Source organism: Podarcis liolepis (genome assembly GCF_965112155.1).
Source record: "Podarcis liolepis genome assembly, chromosome: 8".
NCBI lineage: Eukaryota > Metazoa > Chordata > Lepidosauria > Squamata > Lacertidae > Podarcis > Podarcis liolepis.
Window position 1 is genome coordinate 51,667,816 of NC_139560.1, and position 18,030 is coordinate 51,685,845.

At 40.3% G+C, this 18,030-nt stretch overlaps 1 protein-coding gene across 7 annotated transcripts in view; it reads right to left on the reverse strand.

Moving 5' to 3' along the window:
- Nucleotides 1-1,226: 1,226 nt before the first annotated feature.
- The window catches only part of LOC310713745 (cadherin-19-like), a 71,518-nt gene continuing 54,714 nt past the window's right edge, over nucleotides 1,227-18,030 (reverse strand). For 6 of the 7 annotated variants that reach the window (XM_083518227.1, XM_083518223.1, XM_083518225.1 and 3 more), the window contains 3 exons: nucleotides 15,633-15,750; nucleotides 10,510-10,761; nucleotides 7,990-9,350 (listed from right to left, as the gene is read on the reverse strand). In XM_083518227.1, the coding sequence (XP_083374353.1) occupies nucleotides 8,857-9,350; nucleotides 10,510-10,761; nucleotides 15,633-15,750 (864 nt within the window). In that variant the 3' untranslated portion in view covers nucleotides 7,990-8,856. Of the gene's footprint in view, nucleotides 1,347-7,989; nucleotides 9,351-10,509; nucleotides 10,762-15,632; nucleotides 15,751-18,030 lie in introns of those variants that run through there. The other variant, XM_083518229.1, reaches the window with a different exon arrangement.

The window sequence follows — 18,030 nt, forward strand, 5'->3', positions numbered from 1 at the left end:
ATGGGAACTCCAACTCCCTTCTGTCCCAGACATAATGGTCAAAAGTCCAGAATGACGGAAATCGTAGTTCAACATTTGCGCTTTGAGGACCTCAGGTAACCCCCCAGAAATAAATTCACACAGACTCAAATTTTAGTTTAAAATTAATGGGCAAATTTAGGCCACAACTTCATTGATTACACAATGTGAGCAGTATTGGAGTAGGCATTGACAAACTAAAACTGACCCCTTCCAGGAGGTCTGGATGGGTAGACCAAATGAGGGAGCTAAATCGATGCAAATCAGCTGTAGCTCACCCCAGGTTTCCTGTGGTCCTGGCATGCCCCTAGCCCCTCAAGCGGACTTCGGACGAGATCCAGAACCCCCAGATTCCTTTAACGGAATACCCTTTTTTAAGGAGGAGCAGGTGATGGCCACACCTCCCCTCCCCCAACCACACTAAGTCAATGCCTAACCGCCAAACCTTACAAAGTTGTGACGATTGCTGGGAGGTAGGCGAGAACCCAAATGGCCAGTGCCAATCTGCCAAGTGGACAAAATTCCTACCAGGCCCCTGCCACAAAACAGGTGACCAACTGAAGTCCCAAGCAAGGCCAGAGCACAGAAACTAAAGAGGGCGGATGGGCAGGTGTTTGGCAGTGTGAAGCAACTGGCTCTGACATGTCACACTGCCGTTTATAAACCCTCACCCTCCCCAACTTGCAAAACAACCTGATTGGGTGCTGGAAATGGGATGATCGAGAGACCACCCCAGGAATGCCCAGGCTAAGCCCTGCTTCCGGATGCCATGGGGGGCCCCAAGGTCCTGAGTGCAATTAGGACCCTCTTTGAAGAGGATCCCATATCCAGGACTGCAACTTCCTTCCTCCAGGCAAGAGGTGGATCTAGCTAGAGCATGGAAGCTTTACCAGCTTGGGTTAGGAGCTGCATTTTTAAAGAGTGGGAAGATTTTTTGGGTGGGGGGCGGGTTGCAGTTTCTTTTTCCCAAAGGGAAAATAATATGAAAAGGATTCCCTGAAGGTATCCTTTTCTGCAGATTGGTAAATTGACAATAGTGTCTTCAGCAACAAGGAAAAGCTCTGTATCACCCTTCATGTGTTAATAATTAGAGAGACAACAGCGACTCCCTGTGCAAATTGAAGCTTTTTATCTGCAAATATTATGAGACGCAAAAGGAAATGAAATGTATCTACAGAACACACACATCCTTTTAGGGGGTGTTTTTAAATGTGTTTGTTTCTTGTTCTGCTTTGACCATTTGCTTTGTGGAGGCACAATATTCATTCTTTGTCAGTGTTTAATGCTGCAGAAGCCATTTCACTTTGCTTTCCAAAGGCAGAGGTTTCCTATCAAAAGAATGTACCATAAATGATGTTAATGCATAATGATGAACTTTTTTTCTAGCACACATTCCTTTTTATTGACATAGTTCTCTGCTACTTTCCCTTCACATATAAAATGCATTAGAAAGGCTGTATTGCCAATCCAAATAATTAAAAAAACTCAGCCAGCAATGTAAATGAATTTCACAAAACCACTATGCAAAGACACTTGAATAAAGTGCCAGGTAGCCTACATAATATGAAATTCAAATACAGCCTTTCCTCAGGTTGGGATTCCTTTGTCAGGAGAGAGCCGCCGGACTCTTATGGTGTTATATATCCTTTTTTAAAAAAAACACACAAATATATAAGTAGAGTTTAGGTAGAGGAAAAATTAAAACAAAGATAAAGCACTATTTCTTTTTTCTTTGCCTGTTGAATATAGTGTTTTCCAGTTTCCTTCTCACATTTATTATGTATATATGGCAACTTGTATTTCTCCAAGGGAATCCTTCCCTCACCCCAATTCTGTCAATATTTCCAGCCTTATTTCCAGACTTTTTTATTTCATTTTGTAGCTTATCTCGGCTCTCCCTAGTGTTGCAATATATCCCATTTTTATCATTGGCAAATGCCATTAAAATGCTGTTTATCTCCTCTTCCTGATCATTAATGTAGGTGTTATAAACAACGTGGATCCTGTTTTTTGCCCCAGGGAACATTTCCTTCCATTTGATGTGTTGAAGTTTATCATATTCCTTTATTTATGATCCTTCAGTTACTTTCCAATTCTCTTGACAAACTAGGTAGGTATAATTGTCAAGAATATGGAGTATCTGGCTGCTGACTTATTTACCTTGAGGCTTTGACTGTTTACTTTCTTCTTCTTCTTCTTTTTCTTCTTCTGTGCTAGGCTTTCTTTAGGTGTCATATAAACTGCTAGTTATCTAGTACAATTTGTATACTTTCAAATACCATCAAAATTATAGGCTCCTCTTTTCTTTAGTGTAGTATTACTCTGGCTGATTCTGTGATGTCTTGAAGCCTGAACCCTGTTCCTTCAAATATATGAAGCATGACTCAGTTGGTGTCAGGCAAACAATCTAGGAAAAATGAGGGACATCTGCTGCCACCTTATTGAGGATCCACTCTGTATTTATCAAGAGTTGCTTCGTCATATTTATCAAACACCAAGTTGGTGTTGGCATGTAGTGAATCATGGAGCAACAGAAGTGTGCATGTCTGGAGCGGGTAGGAGAACAGCAACCGTCAGATGATGATAATTGTTGTGCTACACACCCTCCAACATTTCTCCAATAAAAATAGGGACATCCAACCATACCCTTCATCATTTGTCAGATGAAAATAGGGGTGTCCTTATGAAAAGCAGGACATTCCAGAATCAAATAGGAAACCGGGACAGCTTCTGTAAATCCAGGATTGTCCCTGGAAAATAGGGACACTTTTGGGGTCTGGTGCTATACCATGTCAACTAGTGTAAATGAAATTTAGCGTGCCATGATGGTATAACAGTCAAATAGCCACAGCTGTATAAGGCAATGGGTGCTGCTGTTTAAAGGGAACGTTAGCAATTGGGACAGTTTGTATCCATTAAAATAACACAATAACCCCCTGTCTGAATGCAGTCTTCATGGCTACATTGAGCTGGACTGCCTAACATAATCAATTCAATATTAATGGCAAACAACTGGTTTGTTAATTGTGCATCCAGCACGTACAGTTCATGAACACAGAAGTACGAGAGCTTGTGTTAGAAAAGGAGTGTTTAATAGGACATCTGAAATAGGAATGTTTGTGGAACTGGATTCTTTGTGAATTCTGGTATCAAGGGAGCTGATTCGAGCCACCTGGATTAATGTATAGAATTGAATTAGTTATCCACTGGCTTTTGTCCTTCCCAAACATTGCATTTCAATCACAGTTTTTGACACACACACACACACACACAGAGAGAGAGAGAGAGAGAGAGAGAGAGAGAGAGAGAGTATATACACATTTTTAAATTAAGTTTTAGATAAAACACATTTAGAAATCTATTTCTTTGAGAAAGCATATCATTGGAATACATGTTTTCATATGGACATTTTCATATGGACTTAAAAAATAATAATAATTACAATTGGCACAGAAAAAGGACTGAAAATGTATTGAAAGCAGGTTTATTCATCTATTCCCTAGTCTGAAAGGGGTTAGCTATGCACATAGAGCTGTAATTGTACAGAGGCTACATGTGATCAGGAATTCTGACCGTGCTGGATTTTTTATCAACTGGAGGGCCTCAATTTAGATTGTATGCATACATGTTGACTGTATGCACTCAGTCTCAGCTATTTCACTGAATATGTGGACATCAAGTGGGATGACAGGTGGATCTCTTATTGTTATAAGAAATAAGATCAAAGCCTCCTTTACTTAAGAGAGAGGAATGTGGGTGATTATCATCTGTGCTCACAGGTATCCTTGCGTGTCTCTGCCAATAAGCGCATTGAAGAACTATATTTAGTTTTCATAGCCACGTTCACTCCCAGTTATGTATCTCCGAGACAAAGTTTCATTCTTCACTTTTAAGGAGATCTGTAAAACTTCAGGAACTCCTTGGTGCTACACCACATAAAAGTAATTTAACGAAGTGTAGTGAGGAAACTCTCAAACTGTAGTGTCCATTGCTTTTACTTTGACACCTCCACATAAAAGAGGACGCATGCCCTGAAAACTCAAAGTACCATGTTATATGGAGTTTTGTGCGCTGTTATTCTATATCCTCCAGCTAAAGGGAGAACAGCATAGCCTGTGCTTTCAAATATCAAATCCACTGAATTTCATATTTCATCAGATCCCTAAAGGCAGAAGGTGTACACATGCTGTTATGTCCTACATTCTGGCTTTCCAAGACAGCCCAGAAAATGTCCTCAAGCCATATATATATATATATATATATATATGCTTTCGTAGATTTTCACGGGTACAGGAATGCAGGTTTTGGTGTCTTCGGATGTCTTCCCGTGTAAGAGTTGGGGTGTCTAGGCGACGTTTCGACGAGGTCTCACTCGTCATCTTCCAGTAACAAGAAGCCGAAAGCACCAGCCTGAAGATGACGAGTGAGACCTCGTCGAAACGTCGCCTAGACACCCCAACTCTTACACGGGAAGACACCCGAAGACACCAAAACCTGCATATATATATATATATATATATATGGGATGTGGGTGGCACTGTGGGTTAAAGCACAGAGCCTAGGGATTGTCGAAGATCGGTGGTTTGAATCCCCGTGACAGGGTGAGCTCCTGTTGCTCAGTCCCTGCTCCTGCCAACCTAGCAGCTCGAAAGCAGAAAGTGCAAATATATATATATATATATATATATTTATATTTGCGGAGGCTAATATATATATATATATATATTTGCGGAGGCTATACACCACACCCCCTCAACAGTATTTATAGGAACTCAAACACTGAGATCCTGCTCTGTTCCAGTAACAAGAAGCCGAAAGCACCAGCCTGAAGATGACGAGTGAGACCTCGTCGAAACGTCGCCTAGACACCCCAACTTTTACACGGGAAGACACCCGAGGACACCAAAACCTGCATATATATATATATATATATATATGGGATGTGGGTGGCACTGTGGGTTAAAGCACAGAGCCTAGGGATTGTCGAAGATCGGTGGTTTGAATCCCCGTGACAGGGTGAGCTCCTGTTGCTCAGTCCCTGCTCCTGCCAACCTAGCAGCTCGAAAGCACAAAGTGCAAGTAAATAGGTACCGCTCCGGTGGGAAGGTAAATGGCATTTCCATGCGCTGCTCTTTTTTGCCAGAAGCGGCTTTGTCATGCTGGCCACATAACCTGGAAGCTGTACGCCAGCTCCCTCGGCCAATAAAGCGAGATGAGCACTGCAACCCCAGAATTGTTCGGGACTGGACGTAATGGTCAGGGGTCCCTTTAACTTTACACACACACACATACAGTGATACTTTGGGTTACAGATGCTTCAGGTTACAGACGCTTCAGGTTACAAACTCTGCCTAACCAGAAGTAGTACCTCAGGTTAAGAACTTTACTTCAGGATGAGAACAGAAATCATGTGGTGGCAGCGGGAGGTCCCATTAGCTAAAGTGGTGCCTCAGGTTAAGAACAGTTTCAGGTTAAGAACGGACCTCCAGAACGAATTAAGTTCTTAACCTAAGGTACCGCTGTATATAAAATTTCATTTCATTAATATAACAACCAAATGAGGTAGATTAGGCTGAGAGAGTAAGAAATCCCTGAAACCTTTTAAGCAACTAAGCAACTTTCATTGTGGGGCAAAGATTGAGTCTGTGGCTACCCAGTACTTAAGCTTACCTCTTTAGTATCCCCAGGCTGGGTGAATTGACCTAAAGTTGCTGGTGAACTGTCCTGTCTGGGGACTGCAGTAGATATTATGGACAGTAGAGGTGGCTAACTGAGGCTCTCCAGATTTTTTTGTACTCCAACTCCCATCAGCCCTAACCAGCATGACCGATGGTCAGTTATCATGGAAGCTGTAGTCAAACATCATCTATGCCACGTCCAACCTCCAAGAGACTGTGATCTACTCCCACTATAAATAAACTGGCAGTGATCTACCCATTGCTAAGCTTTTTTTTTTTTTTGGGGGGGGGAGACTTCTTCATAGTTGTTGAGCTTTTTTGGGGGGAGGCTTCATCAAAATTGATGAGCTATTTTTAGGGAGGATGAGCCAAAGTTGTTGAGCTTTTTTCTTCTTCATCAGATCAGTTGGACATACCTGAGGGTCAGAGGATATTCACCCCTGACATAGATGACATATGACTAGATGTACTGTACCTATAGGGACGTGGGTGGCGCTGTGGGTTAAACCACAGAGCCTAGGACTTCCCGATTAGAAGGTTGGTGGTTCGAATCCCCGCGACGGGGTGAGCTCCCGTTGCTTGGTCCCTGCTCCTGCCAACCTAGCAGTTCGAAAGCACATCAAAGTGCAAGTAGATAAATAGGTACCGCTCTGGCAGGAAGGTAAACGGCGTTTCCCTGCGCTGCTCTGGTTTGCCAGAAGCGGCTTAGTCATGCTGGCCACATGACCCGGAAGCTGTCACGACTGGACCTAATGGTCAGGGGTCCCTTTACCTTTACCTCTTACTGTACCTATGCAGTTCTATTATTCAAATAGGAACTATTGAGAAAAGGATTTAGGTCAGGACTGCAGTATGGGGAAGGAGAGTTGAATACTTTCCTTATCCAAATGACTTCCTCACACCGTTGTTAGTCAAAATGCATAATAGCTCATTTCTCTTGCTCCCTTCATATGCTTTACAGGAGAAGAAATTATGTGGGCGGAAAGATCTCTCTCTCTCTCTCTCTCTCTCTCACTCTCGCTCTCGCTCTCTCTCTCCACCTTCACATGAATATTCATTCTCCTCTACCCCCTGCAAAAGAGAAAACAAAACAAAACCCTACACAGCCTTCAGGAAAGTTCTAGAACATTACTTGGTGAGATCCAGTCACAGAACAACTAATTTTGGCCCTAAGAAACTCAAGCTATAGAACAAATTGGCGGAAAGGGGCTGTGGAGGATTTGCAGAGGAAGCCTGGGTACAAAACTGTCAGAGACGCTTTAAGTGAAGGTTATTTTGTTTTAAATAAAGATTGAATTAAATTACCAATATTGTCTCTTACCAATTCTACTACACTATAGTTAAGATGGCAGGCAAATTGTGCCTTTACCAGCAGCTTTCCACTTAGCCTATACTCTTCAGGTTTCTGTTTCTGTCTAACAAGCAAGTATAATAGTACAAACACTGATATTTGCAATTCCGTTTGCTTTTTGCTTCTCCATTTTTGCCTCAATGGTAATTCATTTGAGATTTCCTGTCTGGTGTTTCTTTTGCTTTTGTTCTTAAAAACAAAGTAGCTGATGGACTTGTTTTCCTTATCACAATGCCAGCTTTCGGGTATTGAAATGTTTCAATTGATTACACGACGCGGAGGCCATAAAATAAACACCTAATAGAAACATGGTAAATAAATAAGAGGCAGGGCTCTCTTTGCACCGGATGCCATTTGAATGCATTTGATGGCTTTTAGATCACTACATTTTGTGCTGATCAGCCAGATGGATAAAGTGACAGAGAATAATAGTTCTGAGCCAATTTTATACTGGCTGTAGATTGTGCAAACAAAAATACAGCAGGGGAATTTAATTTGGAAGACTGACTCTATTCCTGAAAGATGAAATGGAATGGGATCATTTTCTGAAGAGCTGGATTAACATTAAAGTGTTTTACTATCTTATTATCTAATGTTATACATAAAGTTTTATGTCCACCAGCTTAGCATTTTAAAGATCTTTAATACTGTGACAATAAAATTGAGTGCTGCAGCTAATTTTATATTCCATAATAAAAAAAATAAATCTGTGCTGGGAAATCAGTCATTTTTTAAGCTCTTAATAAAAAGGGAAAATGCCCAGATGTGAATAGTATTTGGTTTTTTGCAACATGCTTGATTACCATAGTTAAGTTGAATATTGATTCACACTTGAACCTGCTATATTTTTACTTTTTCAGGTTCTGCCAGTGAAAAAATTAATTAGGAGTTTAACAATAAGTCACACTTAATTATGAATAGATATCGGCTGTTACAGAGATCTATGTTTTAATGCAGATAAATTAGATTTATTTCAATTTGCTATTTCAAAATAAATACTTTTGCTGAGAGTAAAGTATATGTACAGCCACAACAAAGACAAATCACAAATTATGTGCACCTATTAATTTGTCTGAGGAAATGTAGGTGAAAGTATCAGAGAGAGAAAAATGTGAAAAATAAAATGTCTGTCACAACCGAGTTTCAGATTTCTCTAGATAATTCTAGTATTGGCAGTGAAACACATTGGTTTTTTTCTTTCTCTCCAAGATTTCAGGTGTTTCTGTATTCACTATAAACTGTACAAAATTCCATACTGTATGAAATACATATACATTTTTGATTGTGATTATTAAATTGTAGCCAGCAGAACTTTGTAAATAGCTGAAAAGCTTAAACTGCACAGAATACGGAAAGAAAATTAAGTTTTTCTGTACTTGTAATGTTGAATGTCTTTTTCTGAAGAGGAAAAAATAGCACATACTGATAATCTGAGATGATCATTTTAAGCAAGGATGTCTTTTCAAATGCAATATCCCTGTGCACAGAAAATAATGTCTCAACAACAGGTGCACCAACTCACAATTTGCTTATATCAGAATCTTCCATTTTTGAAGGGAAGGTGGGTAGCCTTTATTCTAGCATCGTTTCTGCAAGATGCTGCCAGTACACAAATATATTTCTAACAACCATATGCCAAAAATACAATTTAAATAATAAGACTTGTGCTGTATTTCAAAATGGCTTGGCTTTGCCATCTGTGTTGATATTTCCAACTTTCTTTGACACAATAGGAGAGTTGCAGTCTTTTGTAACTATTGCCACAGTCATGTCTGCTGGACTTTCCCATAATGTCACAATTAGAAGTGCCTATGGCTTTGCCCTCTTTGCAGAGCCCCAGGGGCTTCTTACATACTTGAAGCGAGATCCCAGTTCAGGAACATAGTCATAACTTTCATCCTGTTCAGAAGAACTTGATCCCAGGGAGCTAAGTGATCCAGCCACTGACCCAGTACCTTCAAAAGCATATATCTGAAGGGAATCATAAGGGGGAACATCGGGATCAGAGTTGGCTTCTTCTAACTTCATTGTAATGAATTCCCGGAAAACAGCACTCTCGGGGCCAACCTGCAGAGATTGCCTGTAAAGGCTCTGAATCTGTGTTGTGATATTTCTTCGAGGTTTGTGTTCTCTGAGGACAGTTTGGTTCCTCAGGGCTGAAATATCAAAAGCCTCCGTGTCCTGTTCCCCACCTCCTTCGTCGTCATACTTCACAATGTTTTCTCTGAATGCTTCTCCTCCTTTCTTGTGAAATAGGGATTGCTTTGTCTGCTGCTTCAAGGCCACAATTGCTAGAATAAAAACTGCCAAGCAAACAAATAAAAGTGTGGTGCTGGTGAAATACTTGAGAAATTCACACACACACAGACACACAATTTTTACTAATCTTGATGCTACTGCAGTGTGACCAGTTTTATAGATTCTGGTTTCATGGGTGAGATAGGAAGAGTGTGGATCATGAGCATGGTAGTATTATGAGCACATATATGTGTATAGAACTGGGGTAGATAAATGGGGTCTATGAGTTATTGTAAATGGGGTTTTGTGTCTGGTGCTTTTTCAGTTTTTTAAAAAATTGAGGTGTTGGTACTCATATCTTGATAAAAGTGCTATAAGCACCAGCACAAAATCGTTGTCATCGTAGCAAAGGAAAGTGATGATGGCACCCTGTACCAGTGAGTACTATCACAGATACAAAAGCACAGGTTGCGTCCAGAATATAATCACCATGAAGGTGTTGAAAATTAGGGTAAGGGAAACTCAGGGCTGGGAGTCAAGTGTACTCCTCCAGGCACGTCTATCTGGACCTTGGAACTCTCCCCAGGCTATGCATTATCTCATCAGCCCACACCCCTCACTGGTTCTACTTTGTACACCAGCTGTCTGGCTATAATGCATTCTTTAATCATCTCTCTTCCTTGTCTGGACAAGGATAGTGAGGATGTATTTCTGTGCATGTGTGTAGAAACTAGCCTATTATACAATGATAAAAGTTACATTCATTCCTCTGGGCTATTTTTGCCTCTGGCCTTGTCCACCACTGGCATCTTGCTCTAAGGAGATTTCCCAGAAGTGAATACAGTGGTACCTCGGTTTTTTAACGTAATCTGTTCCGGAAGTTTCTGAAATGTTCGAAAACCGAAAACTCAATAGCCAACAGCTAGGCCTCAGGATCTTGCACTCAGCGGAAGCTGCGTGGCACATTCAACTTCTGAGGTGTGTTCAAAAACTGAAGCATTTACTTCTGGGTATACGGCATTCAAAAACTGAAATGTTCATCAACGGAGACATTCAAAACCTGAGGTACCACTGTATGGTCCTCTGTCTAAAAAAGGGGTGCCATTGACTCATATATGAGTTCTGTCAGGTTTTAATTTGGGTAATACAGACCATGTTCTGGGCAACAAATCCATGGAACCAAGAAGACATAATATGAAATGAAGAAAGGATTGTTTTTCTTACCTAATATTATTAGTAGGCAAGCCACAACAGCAACTAAAGCTTGTACACTGATGCCCATTGAGAAGAGCATTGCTCCATATCTGCATGACTGGAGACTAGGTTCGTGGTCACAATCGCACACAGTGACGGTCAAAGTGTTTGTGCCGGTGAGGGGTGGACTTCCGTTGTCAGCAATTAGGATTGGTAAGGTAAAAATAAACTGTTCTCGACGATGAAATCCCCCTCGTGTGGTGATAATTCTAGCTGTATTATCTTTAAAAAATAATAACAAAAAAGATGATTTTGTTTCATGACATTGCTTATGGGTTTCCAAGTCCAACAATTGACGTTCAGTTAGAATATCTTATTTATGAGAAACACTGTGCCATATTTTGTGCAGATAAAGAGGTGGGGGGGAAGAAAGTTGGAAATCATGATGCTAAGGGGACAACTTAGTCCCACTCAGATCAGTGGAGCTTGCCTCCTCATAGGATTATGTTTAGGATTATGCTGCACATTGGCTAAAATCTGAATAGTTCAGATGCACCGCTATCATCATCATTCCTACATAATCTCAGCAACCCTTGCAGTACTAACTCAATCAGGTAGACTCGTATTATGTGCACCTGGGTGGTGTGAGGCTGAGAGGCAGTGGTTAGTCTAAGGCCACATATTTTGTGGGCCAGGCAGCATCTGAACCAAGCAATTTCTTATTCAGAATACAGTGAACTTTCCAAAAGTTAGCTGTATTGATTTATTCACCTAGCCAGAACATTCAAATAATTAGCAAAGTCAATATGAGCAATGTATACTTTAGTTGAATTTGAAATAGCTCTTCTTCTAAGTCTCAGAAGGCTGCCTTTAAGTGGTCTCCTTTCCTGCAATTTCATCAGCTGTTGAACTTAGGTTTTCCCCTCAGATTAGTTTCGATTGGTGTCCCCCCTTTACGATTCCTTCTCAGCCTAAGGGATCAATACAAATGCTGCATAACATCGCAGCACAGAAAAGTCATTCATATGATGTCATCTATCGATGAAAACAGTGTAATGGGGGAACAAGAAACAAAGTTAAATAATTGTGAACTGTGCCTTTGTCTTTAACTGTGTTTTAGCAGAACTAAATACAAAGCAGAAGCTTTTATTAATATTAAATCTTCACTTCATTTTAAAAACCTGCTCTCTCCCTTGCACGCTCTTCCCTTTTCTAATACTACCAGTGTTTGGCAGTTTAAGAGATAATAGGGAAGTTATTACTCCTACAATCTGCCATATTTAGAAAGCAATTATTAAGAGATAAAATTGGCTTTTGAGATTTTGTTCTGAGGGTTTTTATTATTTCAGAGCACTATATCTGCAGATCTGTGAAAGAGCTGCTGGAATAAGAATCTGCCAGCGGTGCTCTACATAAGAGGGAATGTATTGTATGAAGCGGTGCTTCCTTTTGAATCAATTTTATTGGTTGACTCCTAGTACTGTGAGATCACCTCATGAGAAGAGAAGACTCCCTGGAAAAGACCCTGATGTTGGGAAAGATGGTGGGCACAAGAAGAAGGGGATGACAGAGAACGAGATGGTTGGCCAGTGTTCTCGAAGCTACTAACATGAGTTTGACCAAACTGTGGGAGGCAGTGGAAATCAGGAGTGCCTGGAGTGCTCTGGTCCATGGGGTCACGAAGAGTCGGACATGACTAAACAACAAACAACTATAAGATGAGGAACATCTCCTCTTTCTCCTCATGCTATCCTTACTTTCTATAAACAACCCTACCATTCCCACCAACCCCACCAGAACCAAGCTGAAGATGTTGCTACTGAACTGTGTGCAGTCTCCCAGTGCCCTGGACTATTGGCATAAAAGAGGCTGCAATCTGCCTTGCTACTTCTCTATAGGCTTTCTAAGTCAGAATGCAGTTTCTTTTGCTGCAGAGAAGGACCCTTGAGGAGAAACCTCATGAAATTCAGCATCACCCTAGTCCTTAGTCATCTCCCCCACCCCCTCTAAATCAGAAGTCAAAAATTCCTAATAATCTGCTACAACTGCCCAGATAGTTGCTTATTTGAGTAAGTGCTTAATAGGCTTTTTTTTTTTTTACACCAAGAATAGTGACTCTGGTAGGACTTATAATTTCTATATGACTCTGGCTATAGTCCCTTACCTCCGTGAGATTACACAGACTTAGGTGACTACAGCTGGCAAGAATTAAACACAAATGTTATTAGGGACAAAATATTCTGTCCCTGGGTGGGGGCAAATATACCCACCCTTGATAGGAGACTTGCAGATGGTAAGATCAAGCAGGGTGTGGAAGGCTTAAGGTAATGGTGTGGAGAAGCAGGCCAAGAGAAGTTTTTCTAATAGTAGAACTCAGGGCCATCCACTGAAGCTGAATGTTGGAAGATTCAAGACAGACAAAAGAAAGTTGCATAGTGAAACAATTGCATTAGCTCCTCCAAGAGGTAGTGATAGCCACCAATTTTAAAAGAACTGTAGAAAAATTCATAGAGTTGGAGGCCATCAATGGTTACCGGCCATGTTGGCTGTGTTCTGTCTCCACTGTTTGAGGCAATATGCCTCTGAGTATCAGTTCCTAGGAATCACAACTGAGAAGAACACTGTTGTACTCAGGTCCTGCCTGCAGGCTTCCTAAAAGCACATGGTTGCCTCCTGTGAGCAGAATGTTTGACTGGATGTGCCTTTGCTCTGATCCAGCAGAACTCTTATAATGGTCTCAAGCTACACAGTAAGAAAAAGAGGAGACTGAATATGATAGTAGAAATGCTTGTGGGGATCTATGTCCCATTCAGCAAAAAGCAGCACTATATTTTATCATTAAGATATGGAAAAGAGGTGTAATTAATTTGTCAGAAGATAAATGATAGATATGCCATAAATACAAACCCAATTTCTTCCACATTTGGTGGAGGAATTCAGGAACTGAAAAATCTTGGAAGCAATAACTTATCAACTTCCTGCACCTTAAATAGAATATTTTATTTCATCTATGAGTTATTTTATTTGCATTCTTATAATTAGATAAAAGCCAAGCATGCCAGATTAATTTTTGCTTATTAGCTGTAGCTCAATTATAAATAGCTAAATTGGGGAGGGGATGACATCATGAGATCACTGCCTAATAAAGGTTTCAGAAACAGCAGACATAGCGGAATTCTTAAAGCAATGCTTTCCTGGCCTGATGACAAGTATTTAAGATTTGTGTCTTGTGGAATGTGTGCCTGACTGTTGAGTATGCTGTCTTCAGTATTGTGCTTTACAACAGCTCAGTAAAAACACATTTTAAAAAAGGAAATGGCTCCAACACTCTATAGTTATTCTGCTCAACACATGAAATAACCAATGATCACAAACATCCTTATTCATTTTAATATATATATATATGTGAGTGGTGTTGTTTTTAGTGTGTTTATACACCATACTTCTAGTGTAAATACATCTCTCAGGACAGTTTGCAACGTATAAAAATTATAATTACATTAAAAACCTCAAAGAGACAGCATCATCAGTTGTTTTTTTAAAAAATCATAAAAGTGTTGCCTATTTCAAAAATTAAAAGACTGCTAGAATAAAACTTTCTTTGATGCCTTGCAAAAAGCAGCAAGTGTGGGGTGGGACAGTATTGAACTACACTTCATTGGTTTTTCATATTATGGGACCAGTCTGGAGAAGGCTGTATCCTCACTGACTATGCCTCTACCAGAGGAGACACTTCTTCTAATCAAAGGAAATGGGCAGGATAATAAGGGATGCGATGCTCCCTAAATTGTCTTGGGCTTAGCTGTTTAGGACTTTAACGGTAAACACCATCTCTACGAATTGTGCCTGTAAGCAAACTGGTACATAGTACAGATGTATTGGTGCAAAGTGACCCTATTTGCTAGTATTCACCAACAGCTACAGAGGTAATACCATGTGGAGTGCATTACACAGACCAGGTTTAATTTCCTAAGGTATGTGCACTGCTGGTACAGCAGCCTCAGCTGACCAAAGGGACAGCAAAGCACAGACACCACTTGATTATCCAGGTGTAAAAGCAAAACCAGAATGACTGAAAGGGACTGTTCCTGACAACTTTGACATGATTAACTGTGAGAGTATGCTGCAGATTCGTTTTAGATGAAGACACCAGCCCAGGTTCTAAACACTAGGATATAATTATGTATGTGGTATGTTTTTATTCATTGGATAACTATCCAGCCATATCAGCAAGAAATTTACAGACAGCAAGTTAATCTCATTAATATTCCTGTGAGGTAATAAAAGAGAATGACATCATTGATGTTCATAGCTGAGCCTGGCATTCTAAATCCTGAAAATTAAGCCGTCGTGTGGCCCACAGTGGTTCTCAGCTATATACCACAATTTGTACTATTTACCGGATGAACAATAGACTTGCTCAGATGTTAGCTTTCAAGAGTTCTCAGAACATATGGAGAGAGGACCACATGCACTGCCCCCACCCCCCAGTGTCTACATGTGAAAAAAATCTCCACCCTCGATTGTAGAAGAAGAGAAGAGTTTGGATTTGATATCCCACTTTATCACTACCCGAAGGAGTCCCAAAGCACCTAACAATCTCCTTTCCCTTCCTCCCTCCCACAACAAACACTCTGTGAGGTGAGTGGGGCTGAGAGACTTCAAAGAAGTGTGACTAGCCCAAGGTCACCCAGCAGCTGCATGTGGAGGAGTGGAGACACAAACCCAGTTCACCAGATTACAAGTCTACTGCTCTTAACCACTACACCACACTGGCTCTTACTATTGCAACTGAGTGGGAAGGTCAGCAGGGAGAAACTTTGCACATTCAGCTGAACGTGTTTAGAATTTTCTGTGTGAACAGGAACCACAATTGCTCAGGGTTTCCAGCTGCATAAAGGCTTCTAAGGGCTTTCTAAGTTCATTCTAAGTTCATTCAAATGAACACATGAAAATTCCATCTTTAGATTCAAGATCTAAGGCTGCAGTCAGCACAAACAGGGTATGCACAACTAGTTCCTCCCTCCACAATTTCTGAGAACACATGAAGGTGAATGTCTGAACAGGTCTAGTGAAAGTTTCATAATTAAAGTGGCAAATTGAGCATTAATTCTTTGCAGAAATATTTCAAGGGCTGTGCACACAATACCTACTTTGATTATCTTTGACTGCAAAACCAGAGCTGTTTGTGGCCTCCTCATTCAAATAGTAGAAGAAATGATGTTCCTCCACAGAATTGTCTTTGTCCACTGCACTGATGGTCTGAATAACCTAAAAGCAAACAATGGCAAACAATATGCTTAGCACCAAATATTATTGGCTGCCTTTGAAAGCAATGCAACAAAATTGCGTGCAAGACATTCCATTCAATTAGTAAGGTTGAAATCCCCCTGCCTTGTCTCTGAAGGGCAGGAAATGTATTAGCTGCAGCAGCAAATACACATCACTTAACACAAGCCTGTTGAGCTTGTTGATTTTCTAATGTCCTACAATTATGCCACTTGATTTTGTATTGATTGGGAGGAGATAAGCACTAAAGTCGTAGGCTAATGCAAATGGCTTCTGGAATTGAAAATGCAAAGGTTAAATAAAGTTTCCATAAGGGGGGAAAAAAGAATAATGTATAAAGTATTCTGCCCTTCCTTTGTTCTCCAAGGTGAAAAGTATATCATTCTATATTTGAACACATCCTTCAATACAAAAACCTATTTCCTTCCAGCCCACAAACATCATAGGCATCACTCAAGTGATGTATTATAGTTGCCGTGACCGCAAGATTGTGACAAGTTCATGTGCTGAATTGTTGATTCTTTGAGATAGTAACAGATTGATTATGGGAACACTTGGTTGTGTTTTCAAAGAAACAAAATAGCCTAAATTTCCAAACCTATTGAACCAGATTGTCATTTGCAGGAAAACAGAGTCAAAATTAGCGTCTTTGCATTCAGAAATCATTGATTCCATCACCTCAAATAAACAAGCCATGTTGCAGTTGTTATAATGAACAGTTGCCCTGCTTGCTAAGAGTAAATATTTGTTACCATTATCGGTTGATACCATTGGGCAAATCGTACATTATCAGTGACAACATTTTTTATCTTGCTATTTCAGCTCCACATTATCTTGCCATTTCAATGCACTACCAGTTCATTTCTTTCATTAAGAGGGTAAGTCTTCTAAAATGCTGTTTAATGGCTAATTGGGGCTTAAAAACCCAGCCTTGCCAAGTACAGGGTCAGAGAAGCCAACAGACAGCCACAGAAATTACTTTGTGATTATGGCACAACCATAGTTCAATGCAATGATGGGCTAATAGAGTTTTTTAAAGAAATGATTTTTAAATGTTTATTTTCATTGATAACAGCCTGATTCTATCATCTGCTGCTTTAGTTCTTAGGATGAGATGCAAGCTTCTGCATCAACCTGACATAAAAACAAACTGTTTCACATTACACCTGTGACACCCTAAGTTACTGATCTAATCATAACAGGATTGCAACAGCAGGTCCTCTAACTCTAGCTACTACATGTTGTCAGCTGTCTCTTCAAGCAGTAGCAGCAGCTCCTTGTAATGACTTAACTTTACATTAGATACAACTCCATGGTGGCAGAATACTCATGAACAGATTGGGTAGGCAAACTCCCCTTGCTCCCTCTTCCCCTTCAGAAACAATAGTGGGTGTGGTTTATGAATGGACCATCTGTCAGTGTCATCCACCCCACCCAGTTTCTCATTTTTCAAGGCTCAAGTTAAGTGTTCTGCATCAGTTTGCATTAAAAAAAAATCCTCTTGAAAATTCACCAGCAGTTTAATGCAATTTTTTCCTGTGCACAGTTCTGTAAGCAATTTTGCCAACAAATACATTTATTTGGTTAGAGAATTGTCTCACAAGATTCAGAGGAGTATAAATTTAAAACAATTAATGATCTCCCACATCGTTTCTACTTTGGTCCGAAACTACCTGATAGACAGCACTTCACTAGTTAAACCATCATCTCCTTTAAAAAGAAAAAGAAAAGAGTGCACTAATTGTTTCTGGATCAGGGTCTAATATGACTTCATGCTTTATGTTAAAACAAAGGTAACATAGTTGGATATTACTTTGGAAAGCTTGCATGGGTTGGTTTATTGATTGTGCTGAAATCTAATTGCCAAGAATTGTGTCATATCAAGGCTCATTAATCTGAAAACTGTAACAATCTACAAGTCAGTGGGGAAGACTACTAACTGGGGAACTTGCCTGGTCATTGTTTAAAACGGAAATTGGTTTGAGTAAAAATCCAGGCTTTAGAGAAGGGTCAGCCCTAGCATTAGACATAGTGAAGCAACTGCTTCAGGCAGCTGCATTGGATATTATGATTATATTTGTACTGCCATAGAGGGTGGAGAGCTTTCAGCGTAACTTGACTGGCCTTGGGTATTCTGCATCTTGACTTGGGGATGAGGACTTTAATGCTCAACCTAAGGCAGCAGAAAAGTGCCTTGGGTCAGCCTTTGAGAGGAAGCAGCTCTACCTCCTAAAAACCTTGAAAGCAAACTGAATCTTGACA